General features: G+C 35.5%; 1 protein-coding gene across 1 annotated transcript in view; it reads right to left on the bottom strand.

The window, feature by feature from the left end:
* Positions 1 to 11,954, bottom strand: part of COL11A1 (collagen, type XI, alpha 1) — a 226,752-nt gene that overhangs the window by 72,660 nt on the left and 142,138 nt on the right. The window contains exons 38-41 of the mRNA XM_010830962.1: positions 11,123 to 11,176; positions 8,370 to 8,477; positions 7,879 to 7,968; positions 7,563 to 7,616 (exon numbers count right to left, since the gene is read on the bottom strand). Of these exons, the coding sequence (XP_010829264.1) occupies positions 7,563 to 7,616; positions 7,879 to 7,968; positions 8,370 to 8,477; positions 11,123 to 11,176 (306 nt within the window). The remainder of the gene's footprint in view (positions 1 to 7,562; positions 7,617 to 7,878; positions 7,969 to 8,369; positions 8,478 to 11,122; positions 11,177 to 11,954) is intronic.

Raw genomic sequence — 11,954 nt, 5'->3', positions numbered from 1 at the left:
GAGAGTCCCTTGGGCTGCAAGGAGATCCAACCAGTCTATCCTAAAGGAAATCAGTCCTGAATATTCATTGGAAGGACTGATGCTGAAGCTGAAACTCCAATACTTTGGCCACCTGATGCAAAGAACTGACTCATTGTATAAAACCCTGATGCTGGGCAAAATTGAAGGCAGAAGAAGGGGACGACAGAGGATGAGATGGTCGGATGGCATCACCAACTCAATGAACATGAGTTTGAGTAAACTCCGGGAGTTGGTGATGGACAGGGAAGCCTGGTGTGCTGCAGTCCATGGGGTAGCAAAGAGTCGGACATGACTGATAGACTGAACTTAACTGACTGAAGCTGAAAATTCAGATAAAATATCAAGCATTACTAGAATTTAAAACATAAGTACTGAGTGACTAAGTGAAAGTCTTACAATGTCTCAGTCTTTAGTCACTGATCCCACAACCACCTCCCTACCTGATTAATCCTGATTGCATGCCACCTATGGTCTAAGTGGATCCCAATATACAAAGTGTACTTCATCTTTCAAAAGAATAACATGTGACCCAGTTAGTAAGCGAAATCCTTCTAAAAACTTGTCTAGCTCCTTGTTTGAGGAATAAGTAAAATGCCAGTAAAGAAGAAGGTTCTCTGGAATAGGAGGTGGGGAAAATTTAGAATAGGAATTATGATAAGAAGGGCATATACAATTCTAAAGAAGAGACAATAACAGGAAGAAATAATAACACATAGAGAGAAAAAGAGACAATCGTCAGAAGACAGTTATGAAATAGAAGTCACAGAAAAGAGACAAAGACTGATACATTGCACAGTTGTGAAATCTTGGATATTTACTTTCTAGCAGCTATGTATCTGGCCCCTCTCATACACATTCTCCATATTAATTCCCACTTTTCTAAGAGGTAGGGGTGAGAGTGAGAAATGTTGTTGTAAGGATAAAGGGCTTTTAATAGCACACTATTATATATTTTTTAAATTCTCCTCATTTTTAGAGAAATAAATGTTTGCAATGAGGGTTTTTTTAAAAAAAATTATTATTATTTTCATCTTCTGGCCATGCCATGTGGCACATGGAATCTTAGTTCCCTGACCAGGGATCAAACTTGTGCCCCCAGCATTGGCAGATGAGAGTCTTATTCACTGGACCGCCAGGAAAGTCCTGGAGGGGATTTTTCTTATCAGAGAAAGAAAAATATGAGGGAGAGATTATTTAGGGAATACATTTTCCTTAATTTATTTTATGAAATATATCAGTGGTAAATGCAATCTGAGAGCTTGTTTGCATAATCAATTTGTATATACTGTATGTTAACATAAATATAAAATGTTTACTCAGTCTGTGTTTAACATATGAGAAAAATGCTGTGCTGCCTTCCTCTCTTGCTGTTCAGCCTCTTGCTTCTTCCTGCCTTCTGTGTGCATCAAGACATCCATTTAGTCAGTAAACCCCTTGAGAGGAGAAAACATGCCCTCCTTTGATGGGCATCTATTACCAGCTATTGTGTATATCATCATGCATACAGAGAGCATTTGGTTTAGGCCAGACTTTAGAAGCCCAAAGGAACAGTATCCCATTGGGATAATTTTGTTCATCTTGAGCGGGAGCACTAAAACCTGCTTCTCAATATGCATACACTCCTAGTAGCTAGAACTTCAGAGAACTTTGATGATGAAATACCAATTTTTTGCTAAGAGGACTAAAATACTATTGAACACTTCAAGACTAAGTCAAACTCATAAACAAACTTGCTTTTCATAGACAAAACTGATTTTTATTTGTATTTTGAACTCTAACATAATTCCTTTAGGGAAAAATCATTGTTTTTACTTTCTTTTCTTTGTTCTTTTAATAGATTACTCATTATTTACTATGTTGTTTTATCTATTTCACACCCATCTTCTTCAGTAAACCATAAGCTCTATGCAGGAAATGTCCATTTAATGAATCTGTAAAACTTCAGCTTAATAGATTGAATGGCATATTCATTATTTAATTACAGTTTTTCACAGGAAAAGATTTACAGCAGCTTACAAGGAAGACATAACTAAAAGATAATATAAATTTAAAAAGTAAAAAAAAAAGAAATGTAGGTAAAAATAAACAAGCAAGTAACTTTTTATTGGCAAAAAGTAGGACTATCAATATTAGTAATCTAAAAATTCATACTAGAGACCTAGTTTAGAGACTATGCTTTTCCTAAATGTAGATTACAATCCATGGATGGTTTATGAAGTCAGTGTAATAGGTCTTGTCTAGTTAGAACTGGACATGGAACAACAGACTGGTTCCAAATTGGGAAAGGAGTATGTCAAGGCTGTATACTGTCACCCTGATTGTTTAACTTATATGCAGAGTATATCATGCAAAATACCAGGCTGGATGAAGCATAAGCTGAAATCAAGGTTGCTGGGAGATATATCAATAACCTCAGATATGCAGATGACACCACCCTTATGGCAGAAAGTGAAGAACTAAAGAGGTCTTGATGAAGGTGAAAGAGGAAAGTGAAAAAGTTGGCTTAAAATTCAACATTCAGAAAACTAAGATCATGGCATTCAGTCCCATCAGTTCATGGCAAATAGATGGGGAAACAATGGAAGCAGTGGGAGACTTTATTTTTGGGGGTTCCAAAATTACTGTAGATGGTGACTGCAGCCATGAAATTAAAAACACTGGCTCCTTGGAAGAAAAGCTATGACCAATCTAGACAGCATATTAAAAAGCAGAGACCTTACTTTGCCAACAAAGGTCCATCTAGTCAAAGTTCTGGTGTTTCCAGTAGTCATGTAAGAATGTGAAAGTTGGACTAGAAAGAAAGCTGAGAGCCGAAGAATTGATGCTTTGGAACTGTGGTGTTGGAGAAGACTCTTGGGAGTCCCTTGGACTGCCAGGAGATCCAACCAGTCCATTCTAAAGGAAATCAGTCCTGAATATTCATTGGAAGGATTGATGCTGAAGCTGAAACTCCAATACTTTGGCCACCTGTTGCGAAGAACTAACTTATTGGAAAAGACCCTGATGCTGGGAAAGATTGAAGGCAGTAGGTGAATGGGATAACAGAGGATGAGATGTCAGTATCACTAACTCAATGGACATGAGTTTGAGTAAGCTCTGGGAGTTGGTGATGGACAGGGAAGCCTGGCATGCTGCAGTCCATGGGGTGGCAAAGAGTCAGACATGACTGAGTGACTGAACTAAGCAAGATGATATCATAAATCTTCTAAAAAAAAATAAGAATTACCATGAAAAAATTTTCTGAATAAATTATAGTTTTCATCTAGAGAATCACAAATTTTTGGTCTAAATCTTGGTAATTTGAAATAAAAAAATTCAAAATCAAACCTCACATGCATGTACTTGATTTAAATGGAATAAACTAAGGCTTGTTTAGCATTTGCTATGGAGTAGGAGTAGAATGGAGAAGGCAATGGCAACCCACTCCAGTATTCTTGCCTGGCAAATCCCATGGACAGAGCAGCCTGGTAGACTGCAGTCCATGGGGTCGCTAGGAGTCGGACACAACTGAGCGACTTCATTTTCACTTTCCACTTTCATGCATTGGAGAAGGAAATGGCAACCCACTCCAGTGTTCTTGCCTGGAGAATCCCAGGGATGGGGGAGCCTGGTGGGCTTCTGTCTATGGGGTCGCACAGAGTCAGACACGACTGAAGGGACTTAGCAGTAGCAGCAGTAGGAGTAGAATACCCGAGTAGGTAGCCATTTCCTTCTCCAGGGGATCTTCCCAACTGAAGGACTGAACCCACATCTCCTACATTGCCAAGCAGATTCTTTACCATATGAGCCACCAGGAAAGTCCCTTCACTTCACTTTTATTTCCTAGAGTAGGAACCTCATAATGGATCTCTTTACAACATTTTATAGAAATTACAATAGCATAAAGCATAATCAATGTGGATGATGTCTTTCCTTTTAGTGGTTCCTTTTCCAACTTTGAAGAAGAATTTTAATTTGTTGATGCCTATAGACTTGGATATGTTATTTTATTGTAAGAATAGATTTTAATTCCAAATAAATAAACTCACAGTCAGCATTTGTAGAGCATTTCTATCAGCAAAGTATAAAAGCGTTTTAAAATCTTTGTTACTACTAAGAGGCTTTGAGCTTTTATGTGAGAGTTTAGTGTTTGTTGTTGTTCCTGACCAGATGAAATTAACCAAGTCACCACTAAAGTGTCACTCCCACAAGGACACAAGCTTGAAGTCATCATTCTGTTTTCATCTTCCTTACTACCCATATTCAGTCTTAGGAATAAATCCTACTAAAGCGTCTGCCTGCAATGCTGGAGACCTAGGTTCGATCCCTGGGTCAGGAAGATCCCCTGGAGAAGGAAATGGCAACCCACTCCGGTATTCTTGTCTGGGAAATCCCATGGACGCAGGAGCCTGGTGGCCTACAGTCCACGGAGTCGCAAAGAGTTGGACAGGACTGAGTGACTTCACTTTCACTTTCACTTTCATCCTGGGCCACTGACTTCCTACTGCCTTATATTGGTTCACTCTTTTATCATGACATTGATCACTGAAATTTTATGCTCAACAAGTCTCTCTCCTCTTTGTTATATATATTATACACTAATGACAACTTATCCCCTAAAACTTTATTAAATTGTTTTACTGCAAAACATTTTATTGTAGTTTTCATAATCCACTTACTCGAAAAACTCCAGATCTTCAAATTATTTCGGTTTGGCATTTTAGAGCTTCAGTAATCATATGACATATATTTTTGCATTAGATTATGAAAGTATGTAGCAGAGTACCTGCATCCTAGAAATAATTCATCACGGTTTAGTCCTTGTCTAAGATGCCCACTTTGGTAAGACCAGATGTTCCCTAAACACCTTATTCCTTTCCTGATATCATTCTCTTGATCTTACATAGTTTTGTAATCTATACTCTGTGAAGTCAAATTCAAGGACCACTTCCTGCCTGACACTCTACTGATTTCTCTTCCCCTGCCCTTGAATAATTAATATTTGTTGTTTGTATATCATTAGGCATTTAATCACTGGTTGACTTATAGTTTTATTTAGTTTTAAGTCTCTTAAAGGTGTATATTCTGTACAGCTTAATTGTACACTAGGAAGTATGTAGAAATCGCCAAATAAACAGTTCTTGATGCTAAATGAATAAATATTAGATCTTTTAAAAATCATATTTACTATGTTCTTTCAGATGTAACCAGATAATCAATTTATATCCTGTTAAATTATATCTCTATCTCTGGTCATATTATGCACCTCATAAATATATTAATTTCAACTGTCCAAAGAACTGGGATAACATTGTTTGCTTGAGTCCTAAAAATAACTTAAAACAACTTAAATGCTGTACTCATGATTCAGGTTTCACAGATGCATCACCAGTGATCTTAAAAAATAAATGAATTCATATTACAAAATAAAATTCACTTTAGAATCTAAAGTTCTGGGTAAATAGATTGCATTGCACTAAAAATTTTGAAGGCTCTACCTATGCTCAAAGTGGCTTTCAGTTGGCTTAGTGATAAAGAATCCACCTGCCAATGCAGGGGTCACCGAAATGTGGGTTTGATCCCTGCGTCTGGAAGATACTGTGGAGGAGAAAATGGCAACACATTCCAGTATTCTTGCTGGGATAATATCATGTACAGAGGAGCTCAGTGGACTACAGTTCACAGGGTCACAAAGAGTCAGACACAACCGAGCCATGCATATAAACATCTATGCTCAAATTGAAGCACTTCTGTCTTATTCAACTATTTTTCCCACTAGTGCTACCACCACTAACTGATAAGGATATCTTAAAATGTTTTATATTTTTATGAACATCAAATATTATTTTTCTTTTTAAAAAATCTTTATCAGATATCCATACCACCATAATCATTGTCCTATGACATTTGTATGATCTCAGATTAAATATAATGTTAATCAATCTGCCAAAGATTATATTGTTATTTTCTTAGTATTATTTATGTTTTACACACTTAACTCCAATATCAGGATGTATGATAAATTTAAATAGGGAGATATGGAATGATTATATTGACAACACTGTGCTGTGAATGGAACCAAATTAATCCAAGGAACTTACAGTCTTAATGAAAGAGATAACCAAACATATTCCAATGCAATTTCTAAAATATAAATCATAACAAAGAGAACAAAGGGTGAAGAGATTTCACTAATATATGAAATGGAGGCAAACCGTCCAAAGATGACCTTATGGAGATTTAATGTTTAAACTTGATCTCTATAGATGAGTAGGATTTTTTTTTCAAATAGAGATAGGAAAAATGGGGTTTCTTGGAAGAAGAAAAGTATATTCTCAGCAAAGTGTAAAAATTGTGTTAGTATGATAAACAAGAAGTTCAATGCATTAAATAGGGAAGAATTAGAATGTAGGCTTTCAGGAAAATAAAATAGATGATAGTGACAGCGATCAAATTTTGAACAAACCTCTTGTTCGTAATAAGGGGGTTCAGTTTCCAAAGACAGTGTGGGACCATGAGATATGTATAAGCAGAAAAATGGCACTCTGTATTCCCTGGTGGCTCAGACAGTAAAGAACCTGCTTTCAATGCAGGAAGTCCGGGTTCAATCCTTGGGTTGGGAAGATCCCCTGAAGAAGGGAATGGGTACCCACTTCAGTATTCTTGCCTGGAGAATTCCATGGACAAAGGAGCCTGTAGGCTCTTGCCTAGAGTATTCCATGGATAGAGGAGCCTGGTGGGTTATGTATGGTACATGGGGTGGCAAAGAGTCGAACATGACTAAGCAACTGACATTAACCTATAATTCTAGAATCAGTGGGCAAAGCCAACTAAAGAGACTAAAAATGGAGTCAGGAGGTAGGTTAAGACACTATTAAGCAAGGTGAGAAAGGAAAGAGTCTGAACAAAGGTGATGGTAGTGGAAACGAAGAAAGGCGGACAAATTAAAAAGATATTCTGGAGGTGGAGCTGAGAGTTTAGGCAACTTTCAGCCTTTTAGATTGGTGAAATAAAATGGAGAATGAGAAGAAACCACTAAAAATGATAGCTTGGCTATTGTTGGTAACTTCACAGATAAGAATGAAGGTAAACTTATGGAAAAAAATAAAGGCTGTATTTAATGCTTTCTGGGAGACTGATACATATCCCAAGAAAATAAAAATCCAATATTTACGAATTTGCCAATGACTAAAGCAATCTAGATAACAAATAAAGTGGATACATGCCTTTCATATTTATGTTTTTTTAAAAAATAAACATTAATAAAATTCAAATACTCAGAATCAGACAAATTATGATATATTTTCTCAGGTATTTCAAGAGGCAAGATAGCTCCTTTCACCTCCTGACAGCAGTGGTAAAATAAATATTTTCATCATCTAAGCACTTCTGTTTCTGCACTCATGAGAGCATGCAATTAGTACAGACCAGGCATTGACTGATTTGATTGACATATGTTTATTTTCTCTTCCACACACTGTGGGATCACAGCATGAGAGTAATCAAAGAAGTGCTGTAATTTGCAACTATGGATTGCATGGCTATTTTATAATCATACTTACAACTGGACCTGGTGGGCCCTGGGGACCTTCTCCTCCTTTCAATCCAGGGGCACCCTGGGAAAAGTGAAAAGCAAAGAAAATGAATTGATATGAATTGAATATAAATAAGAGGTGATGTATGACTGAAATAATGAGAATGTCAGGAAGTGATTCCAGACACAAATACATTAATCTATTGCTCTATGTTTTACCACAACCAGTGCATATGCTCACATATTTCCCTTTAATTACTCATGAATCTTTATTTAGTTGAGACCAAAAGAATGCTTCTAAAAAGCAATCTTATTTACATGTTTCATTAATATGTTAATTATACCTGAGCTCCAGGAAGCCCTCTTTCACCTGGGAAACCACGTAGTCCTGCTGGTCCATCTTTCCCTGAGACACCTTGAGGACCTGGGTCACCCTAAGGAATATAACATACATCCATCATAGGAAGTAAACTTACATGCTCCCAAAAACAAAACTGTAATTACCTCTAACCTAGTGTGAGTAAAGTTTGAATACCATTTAATGATGAGAGTAGTGTGTGGAATGTCACATACATTAAAATGAACTAACCACTATCTACAGCTGAGTGTGCATGAATGGGTGGTTTTATGGTCAATGAAGCTAAATGTTCTCATATTTTTGTTCGGTCATGACCTGAAGTACAATAAACTGAATATTTTACTAAGATATCTTTCTGACATTCATTTAAATACTACACCAATATTTAGAGAATCTATAGACAAGTGATGAGAAGCTATAGTAAAAAGTAAATGGGTGATTTCAGCCAAGAAAATTCCAACAGCATGGTGTATGTACCTTTGCACCTTCTTTTCCTGCAGCACCAGGAAGACCTTGCTCCCCAGGAGGGCCAGGAGGGCCAGGGTGTCCACGTTCACCTATTGGACCAGTCTCACCAGTTGGTCCCTAAAGCAGATAAACAAACTTCATCAGATTGGTTTTTTTTTTTTTGCAAAGATAACAAATATTACTCCCTTTCACAAAGGTATATCATTTTCAATTATTTTCATGGTGTCCTACAAAATTGCATATAAAGCATTGAAAGTAAAATAGAAGTCTGAAAGATTATGCATAATCTTGATTAAAATCTGAGTGTGTAAAGGGAATATATAGATAAATTTAAAGAGCTGTTTTCTTTGTTTAATACCAGATTTTTTCAGAGTGAAGCCAGTCTAAATATTGTTAAAAACCACTTTATCATTATAATTTCATCTCCTTCCCTCTTTTTATATAAGATGTCAAATAAATTTAAAAGTAAAAGAGGCATTATTAATACCACGCTGGTAGCTAGTCAGTGAATCACTGCTTGATAATAAGCTCAAGTTCCCTGGAACCGAAACAACCAAAGTGGTTCTCCTTAGAATTTCCATGATTGGAGACCTTCCAATTGTAAATCTACATTGATTTGATAGCCTAGAGAATGTGTCAGGGAGATCCTGAAAACCATGGATTTCAGTTGGCAATTCCTTCAGGCCAAAGACTATAACAAATAGCCCACTGCCTTAAACTGCTGCAAATGCCAAAGTGAAAAATGTCAGGTCATTTATGTGTCCCCTGAGTCATGGCATTCTGTGGTGCTAGACTTTAATGACTTTGCAAGTGTAAACAGAGAATGGTCACCAGTCACTCTCTATCTCTGCTTAGAATAAAGTTAAGGATATATAAAGGGAAATTTTCCAGATGCTAATGTTGTTAAACAGTCCAGTGTGTTACTTAAATTGCTTATAGGCTATCATTCTCTCTTATTTTTCTAAAACTGCAACAGATTCTTACCTTTTGGTCTTGGATTAGGAAAAAACAACAACACATCTACCCCAAATTTGGGTATACCTATCTAGATTTAAATTCTTTTAATTATGTATTGCTGAAAGCCCCCAGTTTATCATTATTGTGCAAGCATTTCTCCCCAAAGGAAGTTTTCCTTAAACATCAATCAGAATTTCAATGTAATGGCTATCACCAAGACGAAAATGAGGAGTGATTTACATGAATGTACAAAAAAAAGGAGTGGATATCAAGTATTGCAATCAATATTGCTCCTATTAAATCACTTCCTATGTCCTAACATGAAAATATGATTAAATCTGAAATAGGCTATTGAATTTTCTTATTTAAAGGACCAATGAAGAAAAATAATCCAATGAAGATGCATGATCGATCATACACATCTGCTATTTTTATGCCTTACAGTAAGAGGACAAGAAAGGACACGGTTTTCAGAAACCAGATGTTTGCATTAGGCAGAGATAAACTTTCAAAAATGCGAGGATCTGAAAATTTCAGTTAAACCCCAAGTTGTTTACATTCTACCTAATTCTACTTCTGTTCATAAGTGACATAATAGGAATCATTCTTTTAGTTAAATTATCACAGAAAATCGTTTTGAAGTTGTTTGGAATAAAGAAAAACAAAAGTATTTTAGAGGTTTTTTTTTAAATTGTTAGGCAATTAATTAAAAGAAAGGCTCAACATATACACACATAGAAGTATGCAAAAAGAGTATCATGCACACTGTTTTTTCCTTGATAAAGTAGCAAAAAGAAATTTCTTTGGTTCAAGATTGACCTCTGAAATTAAAAGGATAAGCCAATCCAAGAATTCTTCATTTTTGCTTCTATCACACATATTCCTAGAAAGAAGATACATATTTTGTTTCTGTGTTGTGTGTGTGTGTGTGTGTATGTGTTTGAGTTATCAAAGTATTAAGAACTAATTGTAGGCTGAGAAAAGACTCTTTAAAGCAATTAAGTAATTAAGACACTTTACTGCTCTGGCTCTTTTGCTATAATTTGTTAGTAGCAGGGGTAAAATTCCAGCTGAGTACACTAAATGTGTCTTGTCCATTCAATATGTTATGCCAGAATAAAAACATTGTTTTCTATCATCACAAATTATTGTCTACAAGTATTTAATACTATAACTCAGGGTACTACCTTAAATTTTGATATTCTCTCTGCCTCCTCTCTTGAAAGAGCTACTTGTCTTTGCCATTACTTCTATCAGTATACACTCAAAGATTACACACTTATATTTTACCACTGATGGAAATAATTGTTAAGAAAACAGAAATTTTAAGAAAGATGTAATATAATACAAATTTTAACATTTTAGAAGAATTATGTTAGATTTATATTTCCAATATATTATACACATACATTTAATTTATACTCAGAAAACTGAAGTCATTTCAGAATCTGATATCTCTGAAAAAAGACAATGGTCAATCTATTTTAAAAGGATCTTTATGTTTTTAGCAAATGATGTCATGATTAGGCTTTTGTGCCACCTTCATTGTGAACTTTCTGACTTATTTTCATTATTTATTTTATTTTTCTCTTTTATTCATTCAGGCAACTGAAAACTTGCTTTAGCTAACTAATGGTTTTCTGAAGTTCATTTGATGTAGGCAAATTGCATATAAATACCATTTAAAATATAAAAATATATTAATACTAAAATTCTCAAAATAAAATAAATTTCATACAACTTAGCAAAAGTTAAAATATAAACAGAGAAATAAATCTTGTTAGGAAAGAAGTAGTGGAACGTACCTGTGGTCCAACAACACCCCCTGGCCCAGGAGGGCCGGTCTTGCCTTGAAATCCCTAAGGAGAAAAAACAACAAAACTATAAAAGCCATCCAGGACACAAAACATACATTATAATTCTCTGAGATAGTCGACTAATTCACTCTAAAAGGAAGCCATCTTTTGGCTAAAAATGTCTTGCCTCATAAATCCCATGGACAGAGGCGCCTGTTGCAAATATCCTACAGTTGATAGGGTTGCAAAAAGTTGGACACAACTGAGTGACTAAGCGTGCACACAAGCACTTGTTTCTAAATGCCTATAAATTATTACATTACAGTTCTCTTTACATTTAAAAGTTATTGTCTTCACTATTTTACACTGTAGTTCTATGATTATCTTCAATAAGCTTAAAAAAGAAAATTAAAAAATGTGATGAAGCTGGAGCAAAACTGTGCTCTTAGCCCTCTTTCCCTGTGTCAGACAACACAGAAATTTTAATCTAGAAACATTTATGGATGAAATAAGTGATGACTTAGACACTATTTGTAACAGTCCACTGGTTCTTCATGCAGAGATAAATCTACAGTCTGTGATATCAATGCATTTCTCTTTCCTCCATTCCAACAATCTCGTAAAATAAGATATAAAAATAAATTTATAAAAAGATTATAATAGCCAGGACATGGAAGCAACCTAGATGTCCATCAGCAGAGGAATGGATAAGAAAGCTGTGGTACATATACACAATGGAGTGTTACTCAGCCATTAAAAAGAATACATTTGAATCAGTTCTAATGAGATGGATGAAACTGGAACCTATTATACAGAGTGAAGTAAGCCAGAAAGAAAAACA

This window comes from Bison bison, unplaced genomic scaffold (assembly GCF_000754665.1).
Source record: "Bison bison bison isolate TAMUID 2011002044 unplaced genomic scaffold, Bison_UMD1.0 scf7180017864519, whole genome shotgun sequence".
Classification (NCBI taxonomy): domain Eukaryota; kingdom Metazoa; phylum Chordata; class Mammalia; order Artiodactyla; family Bovidae; genus Bison; species Bison bison.
This window is presented reverse-complemented; position numbering and strand designations above follow the sequence as displayed.